The 21,550-nt window shown below is 35.3% G+C and overlaps 1 protein-coding gene across 6 annotated transcripts in view; it reads left to right on the top strand.

Annotated features, from left to right (window-relative positions):
* PIK3C2A (phosphatidylinositol-4-phosphate 3-kinase catalytic subunit type 2 alpha) overlaps positions 1 to 21,550 on the top strand; it is a 121,838-nt gene that overhangs the window by 79,461 nt on the left and 20,827 nt on the right. For all 6 annotated transcript variants that reach the window (XR_008999244.1, XR_005023057.2, XR_005023056.2 and 3 more), the window contains exons 17-26: positions 193 to 286; positions 813 to 907; positions 1,254 to 1,434; positions 4,254 to 4,358; positions 5,542 to 5,634; positions 13,605 to 13,734; positions 17,092 to 17,228; positions 19,488 to 19,657; positions 20,213 to 20,369; positions 21,027 to 21,136. Coding sequence is in view for 3 of the 6 variants with exons in the window: in XM_036877035.2 (XP_036732930.2) it covers positions 193 to 286; positions 813 to 907; positions 1,254 to 1,434; positions 4,254 to 4,358; positions 5,542 to 5,634; positions 13,605 to 13,734; positions 17,092 to 17,228; positions 19,488 to 19,657; positions 20,213 to 20,369; positions 21,027 to 21,136 (1,272 nt within the window). In the remaining 3 variants the exon portion in view is untranslated. The remainder of the gene's footprint in view (positions 1 to 192; positions 287 to 812; positions 908 to 1,253; positions 1,435 to 4,253; positions 4,359 to 5,541; positions 5,635 to 13,604; positions 13,735 to 17,091; positions 17,229 to 19,487; positions 19,658 to 20,212; positions 20,370 to 21,026; positions 21,137 to 21,550) is intronic.

Raw genomic sequence — 21,550 nt, 5'->3', positions numbered from 1 at the left:
ATTTTTGTAAGTTGAAGATTTCTAAACAGTCCCAAAATTGATTTGGACACAAAAATGAAGAAACACATTGCTTTTGAGTAAAGAGGTATTGAGTATTCTTTGTCAAGAATATATTGAAATTATGTTTTCAGAATATATCCTTTCATTAGAAAGAAATCACCTTCAAACCTTGATTTTGTGGTACTCTTCTAGGTTTGCTGATCAGGAAGTTAGGTCTGTAGCTGTGACCTGGATTGAAGCTATTAGTGATGATGAACTAACAGACCTTCTTCCACAGTTTGTGCAGGTGAGTTTTTTAGTAGGTTACCTAACCCTCTTGCTCTCCCAGTAGGGAACTTGCTAAGGGATACCCCTTCTGTTTTGATTAAAAGTACTTTCCTAGTGTGGGAATGTTGAGGTACATTGCATTTGGATTTAGTGTGAATTTTTTTCCCACTATTGTCAGCCAGCCCACTTTAATATTATATATTGAATATATATTCAATAAAATATAAAATAATATTCAATAAAAATATTCTAAAATTTTTTAATTTTCAGGCTTTTTAGATTCTTAGAACAAATCAGACTTGAGCTTTTCTTTGATTTTTCTATACTGGCCATTTAAAAATAGCTAATGAATGTTAGAACCAGGTTTGTATTTTTCTGCTTGATTTCATTTATTTAACCTAAGTTAATTTATTGAATTTTTATCAGTATCATCTTTCATCAGCAAGAGTGATGCTTGCTTTATATAGTTTCTCTTTTGATAATTTTATCTTAACAATGTAATACGGCTTTACCCACTAGTAATTCTTATTTCCCTTTACATGTAGGCTTTGAAATATGAAATTTACTTGAACAGTTCATTAGTGTGCTTCCTTCTGTCCAGGGCATTGGGAAATATACAGATAGCACACAATTTATATTGGTAAGATTTAGATTTTCCTAAGTACTTTATTTCCATTGCTAGTATTTGTAGAGGTGACATACTCTGAAAGTTTAAATGGTTGCTCAGACTATTTACTGTGGATACCAGATGTTTTATTGAAGGCATTATTATACAGAAGCTAAATTTGTAGATTCTTAGAAATAACAAAACCCTCTATTGCAAAGATATTTGGCATGTTAGAGCTCTATAATAATGAATAGGTTTTTACTTGCTTATATAGCTTTAAATAAAGTTCCTGGGTTCCAAAAATTGAAGCTGTTAAATTGATTTTTGGGAGACGTTCTCCAGTTCTTAGAAGTGGCTGACAAATATTTTGCTGTATTAGGCTCCTCAAGGATGCCCTATATGACGCACAGTTTGGTACCCGATATGAACATGTTTTGGGAGCTCTCCTCTCAGTGGGAGGAAAAGGACTCAGAGAAGAACTTTTAAAACAAACAAAACTTGTACAGCTTTTAGGAGGAGTAGCAGAAAAAGTAAAGCAGGCTAGTGGATCAACCAGACAGGTATGTACCCATAGAGAGAATATAAATTTTGGTGGCAAAGTATCTTTGTAATGCTGACAAGTTAAATTGTTATTCTTTATCAGTAAACATCTGGTAGAATTCTAACTATGCCTATGGTGTTTTGGGCAGATGAATTCAAAGATTGTTCAAAATCTTTCAGGAAGGATTTCACAACCTAACTCATAAAAATCAGTGCTTTTTAATTCACATGCTTATTAACTTCTTATCAAAATTGGTCTCTTACACTTCCTTTCCATTATTCTGTAATTATTGCTATAATACCTTATACTATTTTGTAATTTGGAAAAATAATGAAGTATGAGTTAATGCTAATGTTTAAAAAATCCAAATAATGAAGGAGTTTATAGAATAAAAGACCTTTCTGCTTTCATTATCTCCCTGTAGTCATCTATTGTTCATAGTTTGCTGTATGTCCTTTGTGGTCCTTTTATAAAATCTTAACATATATATACACTTAAGAATATATAAAAATTTTTAAAGTTTAAAAAGTTTTATAGAAAAATATATACATACATGTATATACATATATATGTAAAAACATTTGTTGAAGTAAAATTCAGATAACATAAAATTAACCATTTTAACTCTTTTAAAGTGTACAATTCATTGACTTGTAGTGCATTCTTAATGTTGTGCAACTACCACTACTATCTACTTCCAAAACATTTTCATCACATCAAGAAGAAAGCTTGTACCCACGAAATCATTTTCCCCACTCCTCTCACACCTGGATAAACACTAATCTGCTTTCTATCTCTATTGATTTATTATTCTGGACATTTCAAGTAAATAGAATCATACAATGTGTGGCCATTTGTGTCTTGTTTCTTTCACTTATCCTAATGTTTTCAAGGTTCATCCATATTCAACCATGTGTAGGTACTACATTCCTGTTTATGGCTGAATAATGTTCTATCACATGCATAATACCATGTTTTGTTGATCTATTCATCAGTTGATGCTATACAAATAGTAGAAACATTTGGCTTGTTTCTACTATTTGGCTACTATGAATATTCATGTATAAATTTTTGTTTAAACACCTGTTTTCACTTTACCTTGGAATGGAAATACGGTGTTATATAAGTAGTTCTGTGTTTAACTTTTTTGAGAAACCACTGAGCTGCTTTCCAAAGCAGCTGCACCTGTTTATATTCCTGCCAGCAATGTATGAGGGTTCCAGTTTCTCCACATCTTCACCAACATTTGTTATTTTTTGATTTTTTGAAAATTATAGTCATACTAGTGGGTGTGAATTGGTATCTCATTGTGGTTTTTGATTTGCATTTCCCTAATGACTAGTGATTTTGAGTACATTTTCAAGTGCTTTTGTCCATTTATCTTCTTTGGAGAACTTTTGTTCTATGTCCTTTTTTAATTGGTTTGTCTTTCTGTTGTTGAATATTGTTAAGTTCTTCATGTATTCTGGTTACTAGAGCCTTATCAGGGACACTGTCTGCAAATATGTTTTCCCATTCTGTGGATTATCTTGTTTTTATTTCCTTGGTAGTGCTGTTTGATGCATAGAAGTTGATAATTGTATGAAATCCAGTTGAGTTTTTTCTTTTGTTGCTTGTGCTTTTGATATCAAATCTAAGGATTTGTTGTCAAATCCAAGGTCATGAAAATGTATACCTGTGTTTTCTTTTAGAAGTTTTGCATTTTTGCTTTTATACTTAAGTCTTTTATCCATTTTGAGGTTGTTTTTTTTTAATGATATGAGATAAGGGTTCAACTTCACTCTTTTACATGTGGTTATCCAATTGTCCCAGTACCATTTGTTGAAGAGGCTATTCTTTTCCATTAAATAATTTTAGCATTCTTGTTGAAAATCAGTTGGTCATAGATATTGATTTATTTCTGGACTCTCCATTCTGTTCCATTGATCTATATGTCTTTCCTATGCCATTCTGTTTTCATTACTATAGCTTCATAGTAAATTTTGAAATCAGGAAGTCCTCTAACTTTGTTCTTTTTCAAGATTGTTCTGGCTATTCAGAAGTCCCTTGCAATTTATGAATTTTAGGATCAGCTTGTCCATTTCTGCAAAAAGGCAGTTGGGAATTTTGGTAAGGATTGTGTTGAATCTATAGATCAGTTTGGAAATTTTTACAGTCTTCATAATATTAAATCTTGCTGTTCATGAACATGGGATGTCTCTGCATTTATATAGATGTGTAAGTTCTTTTGACACTTCTTTTTCCTTAAATTATCTTTTTTTTACTTCATCTTAGAGAATTCATGTTAGTACATACAGTTACACTTCATGTTTCTTAATGGATTTGTAATAGTACAAGGTATTATAGCATAAATTATAAGCCATTACCTTTATGTAGGTTATTGATATATTTTTCTTTTCCCAAACAATCTTGCAATGAACTTTATAAGCTTTTGTCCATTTGATAATATTTCTTTGCTAAGACATTCCTACAGGTGAAACTCCTGAGTCAGGACCTACATAACATTTTTAGTTGTAGTATTTTCTATTAGATTGCTCTACTAAAACAACCAAACTATGCCTATGTACATCTACTTCCCTATCAATAATTATGAAAGCATTTGTTCCCTCTGTTGACAGCACTGGGTGTTATCTTAAAGTTTTTATATGCTTGATCAAAAGTTGCATTTCATTTTTGTTTAATTTCTGTTTTTTTGACTGTTAGTGAATTTTAATTAATATGTTAAATATGACCATATATATTTTTCCCCTTATGTTTATAGCCTTTGCCAATTCTAATTGTATATTTTATTACATTTCATTTTCATTATGTACTTATGGAATTGATCTCTTTTCCTAGGTTGTCCTCCAAAGGAGCATGGAACGAGTACAGTCCTTTTTTCTAAGAAATAAATGCCGTCTCCCTCTCAATCCAAGTCTTGTGGCAAAAGAATTAAATATTAAGGTGAAAATAAAATACTTAAAAAGTTCATATTACGTTTTAAAATAACATGTAGGAGGAGGCAAATGGGTAGGTATGCTTATGGCAAATAATGAGAAAACCTGCATAGGTTGGTTGTAAGTATTTATGGATATTTGTGTAAAATCCATATTTATTTTTATGTAATCACCATTTCTGGAAGAAGCAGTGTAAAATTATTTACTACCTCAAAAAAATTTAAGTTTTACTATGGTATAATAGCTATATGAGAGGCATATGCTGTAATTCCAGTGATAAAACCACTGAATCATAGATAGGCCTTTCTTTTTTTCCTTCTGCCTTGTGAATAGCAGATAGACTCTTACAAGGTTAATAACACTTTTTAGAGTCCTTAAGAAGTAGTTGAAAAATTATATTTTGAACTGAGTTCAAAATTGAGTAATTATAGTTTGAACTGAGCTAATAGTAATGCAAATAGTGGATCTTCTGTAATGTGAATTTAGCAAAAGCAACCATTTAATTCATCCATTAGTATCTGATTTTGAAAGACTAGGGTACAACTATCCATAAAGGATTCTCAGATCTAATTTTTTTAAGTTGACATTTGGCTGCTCCTCATTGAAATTTAACAGTGGGTGCTGAGTTGTATGATTATGTCATTAGGTGGATGGGGGATTGTATTTTCTCCTTGGGTTTCCATTTGTTGATTTCCTTAAGTTGGTCTTGCTGTCATAAATTAGTTTTTCAACTAGTTTCATCTTTAAGATTTGATCTCTGCAAATGAAATTGTTAAATTTAGTGTCACTAGTTGATTACTATTAATTATAATAGTACCATAAATAGAAGAATAGAGATCTCATCCAAATCTCACTGATTTAGAGGAAAGACAAGATACAAAATTTTGTGCCATGTTGAGGAGCTGTGATACTTTTAAAAGCTCAAACTTTTAATAGTTTTTGTCTTAAGGTTTTGCTTCTTTGCCTAGAGAGTTAGACATTTTACTCATATATGCTATATTCATGTCTCAAAAAGTTTTTATATTAAAAATATGCTCTTATTTGCCAGATAATTTAAAAGTTCACAGATGTTACTTTATTTGCCATAATTCAAAGGAATAGTGAAAGGAGAAATGCCTCAGACAAAAAAATCTGAAACTCATTTTTATGTTAGTGTTATCTTTCTAATGCTTAACATATTGTATTTGTAGTCATGTTCCTTCTTCAGTTCTAATGCTGTGCCCCTAAAAGTCACAATGGTGAATGCTGATCCACTGGGAGAAGAGATTAATGTCATGTTTAAGGTGAGTAAAATGAGGTTACTTTGTTTTTAAATGGTAATTTAAAAATTATTTTCTCAAATTCTTCCAAAATTGCAAAAGTGATTTTATTTAATCTTTAATTAAATTGAATAATGATGTGAAAAATAGTCACTGACATAAACTATTCCCAACAGATCTGGGAACAAATACACCTCTGGGCTAGCACTGCTGCAAATGACCATGTTGGTTGAGCCCTTCAGAACTCCAGGCAGTGCCTTTCCCACAGACTGCGATGTGAATTGTACCCTTTAGAGTTGTGCAGTGCAAAACCAAAACCCTGAGCAGTGGCACTGGTTTTTGGAAACATAACTTCCCTGTGGGAAGCAGCAGGAGTGGTCTATTACCAAAGTTCCTTGTATTGTAATAATAATAATAATATATTAGGGGATTCTCAAGATGACGGCTTGAGTAGGGAGATGGAAATCTCTTCGCAAAACCATATATACTTTGAAAATACAGCAAATACAACTATTCCTAAAAGAGTGACCAGAAGATACAGTATGCCAGCCAGGCTACATCTACATCTGAGAGAGCTCAACATCTCACGAAAAGGGTAAGATACAAAGCTGTAACCCGGCAGGACCCGAGCACTCCCCCCACTGCAGCTCACCGGCAGGAGGAAAGAATCAGAGTGGGGAGGGAATGGAAGCACAGGACTCCTAAATAACCAGCCCTAGTAATCTGCATCGGGAGCACAGACACACATTGCATGGTGTACTGGATATTAGAGGAACGGAAAAGCAATATCTGAGATTAAGACCGTGAACAGATTCTCACAGCTGGCTGACCTGGGACAAAAGAAAAGTGGGTACTTTAAAACCCTTAAAGGGACAAGGGTTTACCAGGTGGACAAAATCATCCTGGCACACTCAGCCCAGCAGGCTAGGAACTTTAAGGAATTTCAGACTCCCTAACCTCCTGAATGGCAACACAGCACCAAAGTCCCGGCGATAAGCAGCCTGCCGTTCATTCCCCCCTGCTGGCACTATAAGTGAACCAGCTGACCTGCCATTGCTGCAGAGCAGCTGGGGAGCAGCCCTGCCTACAGCAAACACACAGAGGCTTCTCCCAGCATGCAGCTAACCAGGCCAAATCCAGAGGCTGCCCCCTGCCCTTAGTCGACTGACACAGACAGTGGAGACCGGTGCAGAGTCCAGAAGGCACAAAGGGGTTTTATTCTCACAGCAAACATGCGCTGCTTGCCTGCAACCCCCACCAGTGCACTAGGCCATCCCAAGGGCCACCCTGCCCACAGCAGCTCAGGGGATCAACCCAGAGACTGCCCCCTGCGCGCGGCTGGCTAGCATAGGCAGAGGAACCTGGCGAGGAGTCCAGAAAGCACGTAGGAGCTCTGTTCTCGAGGCGAACATGCGCTGATTGCAACCATCGCCAGTGCCCTAGGCCATCTAAGGACGGCCCCGCCCTTGGCAGCTTGGGATTATCCCAGAGGCTGCCCCCTGTGCGCAGTTGACTGGAACAGGCAGAGGAAACCGGCGTGAAGTCTGGGAAGCATATAGGGAATCTCACGGTGAACATGTGCTGCTTGCCTGCAACCACCACCTAGGCCATCCAGAGGGCCGCCCCATCCACAGCAGTTCAGGGGATCAACCCAGAGGCTGTTCCCGGTGTGCAGTTGCCTGCCACAGGTGGCAGAGACTGGCATGGATTCCCAAAAGCAAGAAGGGGTGCCGTTCTCGTGGGAGAACACACACTGCTTGCCTGTGACACCTGCCAGTGCCCTAGGCCATCCCAAGGGCTGCCCTATCCATGGCAGCTCAGGGAATTAAACCAGAGGCTGCTCCCTGTGTGCAGTTGCTGGGCACAGGCAGTGGAGAGGGGCAAGGCGACCAGCAAGCAGAAAGGGACTTTGTTCTCACAGCTGACACACACACCACTCACTGGTGATCACTTCAATTGCCATGAAAAGGCAGAACCTTGTTCAGTCCAAAATCCCTCAAACACCAGAGAGAGGGCCTCGTGAGACCGAAATCACCAATCTTCCTGAAAAAGAATTCAAACTAAAAGTCATAAGCATGCTTATGGAGCTACAGAGAAATATGCAAGAGCTAAGGGATGAATTCCACAGGGAGATAACAGAAATGCAACAAACAATGGAAGGATTTAAGAGCAGACTGGATAAGATGGAAGAGACTATTAATGAAATAGAAATCAGAGAACAGGAATACAGAGAAGCTGAGGCAGAGAGAGATAAGAGGATCTCTAGGAATGAAAGAATATTAAGAGAACTGTGTGACCAATCCACACGGAACAATATTCACATAATAGGGGTACCAGAAGAAGAGAGAGAAAAAGGGATAGAAAGTGTCTTTGAAGAATTAACTGCTGACAACTTCCCAAGCTGGGGAAGGACACAGTTTCTGAGACCATGGAAACCCACAGATCTCAAAACAACAAGGGACCCAAGGAGGACAACACCAAGACATATAATAATTAAAATGGCAAAGATCAAAGACAAGGACAGAGTGTTAAAAGCAGCCAGAGAGAGAGAACAGATCACCTACAAAGGAAAACCTGTTAGGCTATCATCAGACTTCTCAGCAGAAACCTTACAAGGCAGAAGAGAATGGCATGATAAATTCAATGCAATGAAAAAGAAGGACCTCAGACCAAAAATACTGTATCCAACAAGATTATCATTTAAATTTGAAGGAGGGATTAAGCAATTCCCAGCTAAGCAAAAGTTGAGGGAATTTACCTCCCACAAACCATCTCTACCATGTATTTTAAAGGGACTGCTCTAGATGGAGGTGCTTCTAAGGCTAAACAGATGTCACCAAAGAAAATAAAACCACAGCAAAGTAGAACACCTAACATATAGAGTGGACGAGGAAGAAAAAGAAGGGAGAGAAATAAAGAATCATCAGACTGTTTATAGTAGTGTAATAAGTGAGTTAAGTTAGATGGGTAGATAGTAAAGAAGCCACCCTTGAACCTTTAGTAACCATGAATCCAAAGCTTGCAATGGCAATAAGTACATATCTATCAATAATCATCCTAAATGTAAATGGACTGAATGCACCAATCAAAAGACACAGAGTAATAGAATGGATAAAAAGCAGACCCATATATATGCTGCCTACAAGAGACTCACTTCAAACCCAAACACATACACAGACTAAAAGTGAAGGGAAGGAAAAAGATATTTCATGCAAACAGTAGGGACAAAAAAGCAGGTGTTGCAGTACTTGTATCAGACAAAATAGACTTCAAAACAAAGAAAGTCACAAGAGACAAAGAATGACATTACATAATAATAAAGGGGTCAATCCAACAAGAAAATATAACCATTATAAAGGTCTATTCTCCCAACACAGGAGCACCTACATATGTGAAACAAATACTAACAGAATTAAAGGAGGAAATAGAACGCAGCACATTCATTTTAGGAGACTTCAACACACCACTCATTCCAAAGGACAGATCAACCAGACAGAAAATAAATAAGGACACAAAGGCACTGAACAACACACTAGAACAGATGGACCTAACAGACATGTTCAGAACTCTACACCCAAAAGCAGCAGGATACACATTCTTCTCAAGTGCACATGGAACATTTTCCAGAATAGGCCACATACTAGGCCACAAAAAGAGCCTCAGTAAATTCAAAAAGATTGAAATTCTACCAACCAACTTCTCAGATCACCAAGGTGTATATATAAAACTAGAAATAAATTGTACAAAGAAAACAAAAAGGCTCACAAATACATGGAGGCTTAACAACATACTTCTAAATAATCAATGGATCAATGACCAAATAAAAACAGAGGTCAAGCAATATACGGAGACAAATAAGAACAGCAGCACAATGCCCCAACTTCTGTGGGACGCAGCAAAGGCAGTTCTAAGAGGGAAGTATATAGCAATCCAGGCCTATTGAAAGAAGGAAAAACAATCCCAAATGAAAAGTCTAAATACACAATTACTGAAACTGGAAAAGAAGAACAAATGAGGCCCAAAGTCAGCAGAAGGAGGGATATAATAAAGATCAGAAAAGAAATAAATAAATTTGAGAAGAATAAAACAACAGGAAAAATTAATGAAACCAAGAGCAGGTTCTTTGAGAAAATAAAAGAAATAGATAAACCCCTAGCCAGACCTATTAAGAGAAAAAGAGAATCTACACACATAAACAGAATCAGAAATGAGAAAGGGAAAATCACGATGGACCCCACAGAAATACAAAGAATTAATATTATGAAAATCTATATGCTAACAAACTGGATAACCTCAAAGAAATGGACAACATTCTAGAAAAATACAACCTTCCAAGACTTACCCAGGAAGAAACAGAAAACCTAAACAGACCGATTACCAGCAATGAAATTGATTCAGTAATTTGAATCAAATTCAACGAAATTTGAATCAAAAAACTACCCGAGAACAAAACTCCCGGACCAGGTGGATTCACCACTGAATTTTATCGGACATTTAGAGAAGACATAGTAATAATACCTATTCTCCTTAAAGTTTTCCAAAAAATAGAAGAGGAGGGAATACTCCCAAACTCATTCTATTAAGCCAGCATCACTCTAATAGAAAACTACAGACCAATATCCCTGAAGAACATAGATGCAAAAATACTCAACAAAATATTAGCAAACCAAATTTAAAAATACATCAAGAGGATCATACACCATGATTAAGTGGGATTCATCTCAGGGATGCAAGGATGGTACAACATTTGAAAATCCGTTAACATCATCCACCACATAAACAAAAAGAAGGACAAAAACCACATGATCATCTCCATAGACACTGAAAAAGCATTCGACAAAATTCAACATCCATTCATGATAAAAACTCTCAACAAAATGGGTATAGAGGGCAAGTGCCTCAACGTAATAAAGGCCATATATGACAGACCCACAGCATTATTTAATAGCGAGAAGCTGAAAGCTTTTCACCTAAGATCGGGAACAAGACAAGGATTTCCACTCTATCCGCTTTTGTTCAACATAGTATTGGAGATCCTAGCCACGGCAGTCAGACAAAACAAAGAAATAAAAGGCATCCAGATTGTAAGGAAGAAGTCAAACTGTCACTATATGCATATGACATGATATTGTACATAACAAACCCTAAAGACTCCACTCCAAAACTACTAGAACTAATATCTGAACTCAACAAAGTTGCAGGCTACAAAATTAATACACAGAAATCTGTTGGATTCCTATACACTAATGATGAACTAGCAGAAAGAGAAATCAGGAAAACAATTCCATTCACAATTGCTTCAAAAAGAATAAAATACCTAGGAATAAACCTAACCAAGGAAGTGAAAGACCTATACCCTGAAAACTACAAGACACTCTTAAAATAAATTAAAGAGAACACTAATTGATGGAAATTCATCCCATGCTCTTGGCTGGGAAGAGTTAATACTGTCAAAATGGCCATCCTGCCTAAAGCAATCTACAGCTTCAATGCAGTCCCTATCAAAATACCAACAGCATTCTTCAAAGAACTGGAACAAATAGTTCAAAAATTCATCTGGAACCACAAAAGACCCCGAATAGCCAAAGTAATCTTGAGAAGGAAGAATAAAGCAGGGGAAATCTTGATTCCCAACTTCAAGCTCTACTGCAAAGCCACAGTAATCAAGACAATTTGATATTAGCACAAGAACATACCCATAGACCAGTGGAACAGAATTGAGAGTCCAAATATTAACCCAAGCATATATGTTCAATTAATATATGATAAAGGAGCCATGGATATATGATGGGGAAATGACAGCCTCTTCAACAGCTGGTGTTGGCAAAACTGGACAGCTACATGTAAGAGAATGAAACTGGATTATTGTCTAACCCCATACACAAAAGTAAACTGAAAATTTATCAAAGACCTGAATGTAATTTATGAAACCATAAAACTCTTAGAAAAAAACATAGGCAAAAATCTCTTGGACATAAACATGAGCAACTTCTTCATGAACATATCTCCCTGGGCAAGGGAAACAAAAGCAAAAATGAACAAGTGGGAGTATATCAAATGAAAAAGCTTCTGTACAGCAAAGGACACCATCAGTAGAACAAAAAGACATCCTACAGTATGGGAGAATATATTCATAAATGACATACTGATAAGGGGTTGACATCCAAAATATATAAAGAGCTCACGCACCTCAACAAACAAAAAGCCAATAATCCAATTAAAAAATGTGCAGAGGATCTGGACAGACACTTCTCCAAAGAAGAAATTGTGCTTTACATCGCTATTCATCAGAGAAATGCAAATTAAAACCACAATGAGATATCACCTCACACCAGTTAGGATGGCCACCATCCAAAAGACAAACAACAAGAAATGTTGGTGAGGATGTGGAGAAAGGGGAACCCTCGTACACTGCTGGTGGGAATGCAAATTATTTCAACCACTGTGGAAAGCAGTATGGAGGTTCCTCAAAGAACTCAAAATAGAAATACCATTTGACCCAGAAATTCCAGCCCTCTGCATTTACCCTAAGATTGCAGTTTCCCGGTCTCAAAAAGACATATGCACCCCTATGTTTATCACAGTATTTACAATAGCCAAGAAAGGGAAGGAACCTAAGTGTCCATCAGTAGATGAATGGATAAAGAAGAGGTGGTACATATACACAATGGAATATTATTCAGCCATAAGAAAACAAATCCTAACATTTGCAACAACATGGATGGAGCTAGAGGGTATTATGCTCAGTGAAATAAGCCAGGCGGAGAAAGACAAGTATCAAATGATCTCACTTATGTGGAGTATAAGAACAAAGCAAAAACTGAAGGAACAAAACAGCAGCAGACCCACAGCACCCAAGAAAGGACTAACAGTTACCAAAAGGGAAAAGTACTGGGGAGGATGGGTGGGATGGGACGGATAAGGGGGAAAAGGGACATTACGATTAGCACACATAATATAGGGGGTGTGCATGGGGAAGGCTGTATAATGCAGAAGACAAGTAGTGATTCTATAGCATCTTACTATGCTGATGGACAGTGACTGTAATGGGGTATGTGGTGGGGACTTGATAATGGGGGGAGTCTAGTAACCATAACGTTGCTCATATAATTGCACATTAATGATACCAAAATAAATAATAATAATAATATATTATTATTATTATTGTGATGATAATATATTTAGGATAAAGAATGGAGAGTTATAGTTAACTAAATGAGTTTAATTAGTGGAGGTTCATAAGGACAGCTCTTGAACCACTTCGAGACATATAGCAAGTTCTCGTATACTCAGATCTTGTTGTGGACTCTGATTTTACTGATGTATTTGTCTTTTCCTAAAACAGTACTAGTTATTAGAACACAAATTTTATATGTTAAGTTGTAATATTAAAGTAATTGCCCTCCACCCTTATTTTTTTTCATAGTTTTCTTGGCTAGTCTCATAAATGTATTATTCACATTATGTGTTTAAAGTTATTTTATACAGTTCTAAAAAGGAAAATGAAAACTTGATATGATTCCAGTTAAAATTAATTCGTTTTGTGAGGTTAAACTTTTATTCAAGTAAACTTTTTATTTTGAGATAATTGTAGATTTGTAGTTGTAAGAAGTTATGCAGAGAGGTTGTGTGCTGTTTACCCAGCTTCCCTCAATGGAAACATTTTGCAAAACCATCATATAATATCACAATCAGGATATTGTCATTGATATAGTTAAGATACAGAATATTTTGATCATCACAGAGATTCCCCATACTGCCTTTTTAAAAATTGGAATGTGATTCACCTTTTTAAAGTATACAGTCCAGGAAACTGAGATTTAAAGAAGTTAAGTAGCTTTCTCTAGAATGCTGCAGGAGAATAAAAGGTAGTTCTGTTCATCTCATTCTTCACTCTTCTGTTCGTCCCCTTCCTTATTCCCCTCCATTTGTAGTATGTAATCTATTAAGTCTTTAGGAAAAATACAAATTACATTATGTTTACTTATTTCAAGGTTGGTGAAGATCTTCGGCAAGATATGTTAGCTTTACAGATGATAAAGATTATGGATAAGATCTGGTTAAAAGAAGGACTGGATTTAAGAATGGTGATTTTCAAATGTCTCTCAACTGGCAGAGATCGGGGTAAGTCTATTAGTTGTGTCTTGGTTCCTTCTTTTTCATGTGTGAGCTGAGAGTGTACCTTCCCTAAGGGTCCTGATGCCACACTATGATCTCAGTTGTTTCTTATTTTAATTTAATGTTATTTTATTTATTCAGTTTCTCATGATTAAAGATCTCAAGGGGCAGTCCTAATAAGTGCTCTATATAGTAACCAGAGGTGTCCAGTAATTACCTAATGAGGACTTTATGGTCTTTAACTTTCTATTTAAAATTAAGACAGACCATGTCTTAATTAAACTAACTTTGATTTCATTTCTGGAAAATAAAGTAATTGTTATAAAGTTTTTTTTTTTAGTAAGCTGATTTTATCTTATTTACTGAGCAAGTTTTTCTTACCACCTGTGTGAAATGTTAATAGTACCACACTCAAAGGAATATTGTGATAATTAAATGAGATAATCTAAAATACCTTATTTAATAAATGTTTGTTATGTATCTCCCATTTGCAAAATACTGATAACATGTAATGCTTATATTTTAGAGGGAAGCAATTAAAGACATAATACAAGTAATTAGAAAATTCTGTGATAAGCTAAAAGCTCTAAGAATTACAGAGGCAATGCTGTGGGGTTTTAAAAGAGAAAAATCGCCTGTGGTTGGTGGAAATGAGAAATGCTTCACAGATTCTAATCATAGACACTAGAAAGTCATCTGAAAGATTATCTTATCTAATCGTCCTTCTGTATTTGTCATTCAATTTATACTTAAATGCCTATAATGAAGAGAATTCACTGCATTTCAAGGTAGTTCCTATCTCGATACTCTAGTAGTTGTAGAGCTCTTGTACTCAGGTACATGAGAACTGACTCCTGGGTCTTCTACCCATCAGTTCCTGTTCTGTTCATACATTATCATGAAATTAAGTCAACTCCTCCTTCCTGATGACTGTATGTGGCTTCAGATCCTGAGTCCCAAATTCTTCAACTATTTGTCGTATGTAACTTTACCTAATCAACTTGTTTTTGTCATGGTAAAGGGCTCAAGAGATCCATAGTCTCTAAGAAATGGCATCTGGATTTTATAAAGTGTGTAAGGGTGGGCAAAGTTTCACACATGTGAAGCTTATTCACAAATACAGCCATCACACTGGCTCCTACTAAAGCATGCCTTGGCCATTCTGTATGTTTACATTTTGTATCTTAAACTCAAGTGCAGGACCTTAACTGTTAACTTTTTTGTTTTATTTGATCCATTTCTTCTTCACCTGTTGGATTCTTTCTAAAATCTGAGTTTAGTCATCTGTCAAATAGACATTTGTCGAATGGAGCCTCTTAATTTATGTCATGATCCCATTTGAAAAACATAGCTTCTGCTGCAGCTTCTGCTAAGTCATTGAAAGAAATAATTTATTGAGAGCCAAGGACCAACCCTTGCAGAATGTCACTAGAGATCTTTCTTTGGGTGATTGCTAAATCTTTGGGTTCTATATTTTATTTGGTTAAGCATATATTTCATTGTGTTATGAACCACTCCACATTTCTCCATTTTATCCATCAGGACAGTATGAGAACCGTATCACTTTCCATTCTCAGGTTCGGATTTACAAACTTTACCTTGTCAAAATTAAAATCACGTCAATTTAGGAATTCTTGATGGTTCTTTTTCATAAAAGTCTTGTCAGGTAGAAGTTCTTTTATCAAGTAAGATTCCTCAGTGAAAGTCTACCATTTCATTGGATTTGTTTTTCTCTCACCACACTTAACTTCATATAGTTGAATTTCTTCTTTTCTTACGGAATTCCATGTAAAATTGGGGGCAACCAAATTCCTGTTGTTTTTGTTGTTTTTCTAACAATGATTCAGTGCTTACTTTGCTTTGCCCTGTGCTAAGCTTTTCACTTGTGTTTCCTCCCTGTATTCTTATTTTTCAAATGAAGAAATTACATCCACATCTTCTATGAAGTTTTTAACAAGACCTCAATTTATAATAATCCATCCCTTCTCCAGACTGAGCAATTAATTGTCTTTAATACTCACCAGGCATTTACTGCATGTTTTATCTTACCCACCTGATTAATTTTAAGTTCCTTCAGGGCAGGGACCATATGTTACATAGATAGTAGTACTTTGTATGTCTTGTGAACTTTGGTCCACTCTCTTATATAGTGATTTGTGCATATGTATATTTGATTATGAAATTGGAAATTTGTATGTATATTAAAACTTTGATTAAATATAGTCATAGAATCAAGATACAAGTACTGATGGAAAAGGATGTCATTATGAACTATAAACTAAATTATGCAACCAAACCAACATAAAAAATGCAAATGAATTTATTCTCCATGTGTGACCAGATTACTTAGGTTACAACCTGGCCCTTTGTACTTCTTTTGGGGTGGCCTAGAGACCTTGGCTGTCTTGGTTTCTTCCAGTCCCTTGTCCTAAGCAGGTCCCTGTATTCATATCTTATTTTGACACCAGTGCTGCATCTCCTTGATTCTTAAAATACATAAAATAATTTTAAGTTAAATAAATAATATATGCACATAGTAAAATATCAATATAGCATGTAATGGAATAAACTGAAAAGTAAATCTTAATTTTCTCCCATACCTTCATCCTCAATCCTAGGCATCCTACTCCCAAAGTGTAACAGCTTACATTGCCTTTTGGGTATATTTTGTGTATATTCCAACATACATAGTAGCCTTTCCTTTAAACACAAAAGTATAGTTCTCCATCTGGATTTTGTCTTCAAAAATATATTTTTGAGATCTTTATATGTTAGCACATAAAAATCTGTTTCATTGTATTCATTATGTAGGTGTCCCATAATTTGATACTTGTTTTAAAGGATTTATAGAGGAAACAAAAATGATTTGCCCAGCTAGGCATTTACATCTCAGTTTGGAAGACAAAACACATACTTGAGGCTTAAGCATATCACAAAGACAGTCTTAATCTGTTCTACCCTTTGAAAGGCTTTGTGTATTCTGAAACACTCTTATATTGCCCAAATCATGATCAGAGAAAATTTTTGTGCTGAAATGAACCAGCATGTATCTTATAAATAGGTTTAGTAGTGAGGTCAGTATCATCTAGTTTATAATTAAAGTTGTTATTCTTTTGGTGGATAGCACATGGAGGTTTAGACTTACAGAGTCTCAAATAGTCAAATTCAACTTAGGTATTCTGAAAATAAAAATTAATTTTGATTGCTCACATTATCTAGCATAGGCTGCCATCATTGATTTTTTTTCCCCCATGATAATTACTAGCTGGTATTTTATGTCAACAATTGAAAGCTATATATTCTTTAAACAATTACTTTTGTGAGACATTTTCACATAGCTTAGTGGTTTGTTTGTTGTTGAAGGCATGGTGGAGCTAGTTCCTGCTTCAGATACCCTCAGGAAAATCCAAGTGGAATATGGTGTGACTGGATCCTTTAAAGATAAACCACTTGCAGAGTGGCTGAGGAAATACAATCCTTCTGAAGAGGAATATGAAAAGGTGATTGGCACATCTCCTTATTCTAAATAACTCTGTCAATAATGTATTGCATAGGTCTAAGTGCTTCCATTTTCCAGCTCTTGTGCCTATTTAAGTAATGAAAACAGTATCTTTCTCCAAGAAAATAATATAAAAACAGGATGCATTTAATGGCAGGATCTGAGTGAAACCAGTGCTAAATTACCCATAAAACATTCCAAACATGTATTTAAGAGGCCAGCAAAACAGGTACTCTTATAACCCAGAATGTTATATTACACAAAGATTTTGAGAAAAGTTATGGAAATGAGTAAAGGTGGCTGCATTTAAGATCACAATTATAGGCCAGACCCTCCAGTCCCCAGGTCACTCACCTTGCCTTGGCAAATTATTAACCTCTTTGTGCCTCAGTGACCTCTGCTATAAAATATTATGTATTATTGTATTATAGTATATCTCATGACTATAAAAAATAATAGTACTATAAGGTTTTATGAAAATTAAGTGAATTAATATGTATAAAAAGTTACATAAATTCTGCAGTTGATAGCTATTCTTACCATTATGGGAGGCATACATTTTTTGTTTTAGTATACTTTTGAATTACATAATAAGAAGAGCTCTCTTAGAACATAAGGCCTCTAACAATCCTAAATGGGCCTAAGGAAGACTCAAGAACACTTTCAATGGTGACATAAGAAGATCCCAATTTTAATGTCATTTGCCAGCCCAGTTTATGTCAAATCATTAATGTATCACACAGATAAATATGTGCAAGTGCTATCTGCCAACCTAAGAAAGTAAAATAGAGGAGCTTTGTCCTTTTTTGATCTTTTATAAACTGTTGAAGATCTGAAAGCTTTACAGCAGAAGCCAATACTTGTTTATAGTAATGTTTACTCTTTTGTTATTTCAGGTAAGTTATTTGACACAAAAAATTGTTAAGTAACATACATTGAGTGAGTACCTTTTATACATTTGGCTCTACCAAGTGCTTTACCAAGTAAAAGGGAATATAACAGTGTACTCACATTATCTGAGTTTGAATCTTGGCTTTGCCACTTAACTGTTCTGTGATCCTGGGCAAATAATCTCTGTTTCGGTTTCCCTCATATATAAAATAGTAGTAATAATAGTACCTACATTACTGGTTTGTTCTGAGGTGTTAAATGAGTTACTGTATACATGTGCATGTATACTGTGTATGCGTGTGTGTGTGTGTGTGTGTGTGTGTGTGTGTGTGTAGAGAAAGAGAGTAGTGCAGTGCCTGGTTTGTGATAAGTGCTATATAAGCATTTGCTGTTACCATGATTTCTGGGGGGTTATGGAATAAAATTAACCACATGAACATGCAGAGCCATATGATTGCTACATTTAGAAATGCCAGATCTTGAGAATTATCTAAATGTATGCTTTAAAACAAATATGTTCACTGTAAGCATCTTGCCATAATATCCTTCTGTGTGATATTATGTTAGTAATTTAATGCCGGGAGCAGGCAGGACTGAAGTGAAAGGTTTCCAGCTTTGAGAAACTTGCAGAAGACACAAAAGGAGTCACCAAATGGACAATAAAGCACACTAACTATATTATTAGGTGTTGAAAGAAAGAAATCAACTTTCTTTGCACATGCCTTCCCTGCAAGCCAAGAAAAAATGGGGGGGGGGGAACATTCTTTCATTCAGATTAATTTTTATCCAAGTGGTACCACTACCACTTGGTAATCGGCAGAGCCTGTAAAGAGCAGGGTTCTACAGATGTGCTTAGATTTTCACAGGCAGTGTGTACCTAAGTAAGGACTCATGAGATCTCTGCCTGTTAAAAGACAAATGCTAGACATATGGTTGGGGGTGATTATGGGGAAGACAGTGTAGCACAGAGAAGGCAAATAGTGATTCTGTGGCATCCTACTGCCACTGATGGACAGTGACTGCAGTGGGGGTATGAGGGGGCTTGATAATATGGGTGAATATAGTAACCACATTGTTTTTCATGTGAAACTTCATAAGAGTGTATATCAATAATACCTTAAAATTTTTTCTAAAAAAATTAAAAAGACAAATGCTAGAGAAGGGGCAGTAACCACCTTAGGAAGGGTGTTTTTGTTTCTGAAATATGAAAAGAGTGGCTTTCGTTACCACACCTAGTTTGTAAGCTTTTGAAAAAATGGATTACATTAGTATTCTCAAAGAGTGGTAAATTACTTGAATCTTTGTAACTGTGCCTCCTCTAAAAATGATTTATTTCCTAAAGTAATTTTGTATAATTTTGTCTGTACAGGCTTCTGAAAATTTTATCTATTCTTGTGCTGGATGCTGTGTAGCCACCTATGTTTTGGGCATCTGTGACCGACACAATGACAATATAATGCTTCGAAGCACAGGACACATGTTTCACATTGACTTTGGGAAGTTTTTGGGCCATGCACAGATGTTTGGCAGCTTCAAAAGGTACTAATAATGTTGCTAAAGAAAAGAGAGGTGCTTCCTATTTCACAGTTAATGTCCCAACCTTGCCTTTTTTTCTTGCTGTTCTTTGCCTTGTAGCTCCTTTTTAGCATAACTGGGGATGGAAAATGTAGTACACAAGAATAAGTATATGTGTGTACCTTTGTTTAAATGAAGTAAAGTGTATTTTATTTTATTATTTTATCTAGTTAGAGGTACCTTCTGGAAATGTTCTCATTTGTACAATAGCAATGAGTACAGAAGTTTTCTCTCTGTATGTTTGTAATGACTGTTAGATCTCTATTTGGGTGTGTGGATTCATAAATACCACTTTGGAAAAAAGTTCATATATAATTGCTATCTAAATAATGAGATTATGTAATGGCTTTCCTGAAAATGTAAATTTATAAAAATTATGCAAATTCATAACTGTCTCATACTGAGTTTCCCAGTTGGAAATTCCTATGACTCATATAGTTCAATAGCTGTGCAATAATAAGAGCACTATTTGAATATCTTCATTAAATAATACTTTGTATGTACTTTTTTTTTACATAGAGATCGGGCTCCTTTTGTACTGACCTCTGATATGGCTTATGTCATTAATGGGGGTGAGAAGCCCACCATTCGTTTCCAGTTGTTTGTGGACCTCTGCTGTCAGGCTTACAATTTGATAAGAAAGCAAACAAACCTCTTTCTCAACCTCCTTTCGCTGGTAAATTGTTCTTTATAAGCATTTAATTAATTTTATATTAATACCTCTATTTCATTATCTAAAAAAGGATAATTTCTGATTCTGGAATAAAACTTACTGTTTCTACAAATGTTAGATAAATTATTAGCAAAATATTTAAAAATTACAGACACTACTTATATAAAATACAAAAAATAAGTCACTAAAGTGGTTATCCAGGGAACAAGGAGTTAAAGTAACTGAAAAGGATCCTGAAAAGGGCATCTGGGATGCTGGTACATATTTTGTGTCTTAATCTGTGTGTGTTCATTAAGCTGTACACTTAAGATTTGTGTACTTTTCTGAAATTATATTAAGTAAAAAGTAAAAACAAACAAAAACCTGTTATGATTATTGTGACTAAAGTTGATGTAAAAACAGAAGAATAGACTAAAGATCTGGATTTCACAGCTTTTATTTCATAAACTGTCTTTGTGACTTTTCAACTGGCCTCTTTGGCTTCAATTTTTTCACTTATAAGAGAATCACTTAGATCCCTAAAATACTAAGAAATTCTTCAGAACTGTATTTGTTTTAGTTTGCTTTAGTTCTAATTACTTGGCTAGCTTCTAGGGAGGGGTGAGGAGCAGACTTAAAAAATTCAACTCACAAACATTTTTTTTCCTTCCCTTTTCATAGATGATTCCTTCAGGGTTACCGGAACTTACAAGTATTCAAGATTTGAAATACGTTAGAGATGCACTTCAACCCCAAACTACAGATGCAGAAGCTACAATTTTCTTTACCAGGTAAGGCTTATGTCAAAAGTTTATTTATTGGATAAATATAAAGGATTTACAACAGCACTTGAAAAACTATATTTATATTTCTCAAAATATGATCTCAAGGTTTATTTAGTATGATTTCATTTATAAACATCCTATTTATGAACTGTTTCTGCAAAACATATTTCTACAGTGCCAGATGCAAAGTTGTTTTTTCTAAATGATACCTCATTATCAAATTATTATCTAGTTATCAAACCCACCAAACTAATCTATTTTTCAGGATTCTGCCATAACAGTTTTCGTGAATACCATAATGCTTAAAACACCAAACTCTGGGACACTGCTGTAATAAATTGTTATTACATAACACAGTACCTGAAACACACGTACCAATGACTGGCATTTGAACTTGTTTTTGCTTTAAAAGTAGATCTT

This window comes from Manis pentadactyla, chromosome 9 (assembly GCF_030020395.1).
Source record: "Manis pentadactyla isolate mManPen7 chromosome 9, mManPen7.hap1, whole genome shotgun sequence".
Taxonomy (NCBI): Eukaryota; Metazoa; Chordata; class Mammalia; order Pholidota; family Manidae; genus Manis; species Manis pentadactyla.
The sequence above is the reverse complement of the archived record's forward strand: the minus strand, read 5'-3'. Positions and strand labels throughout refer to the sequence as shown.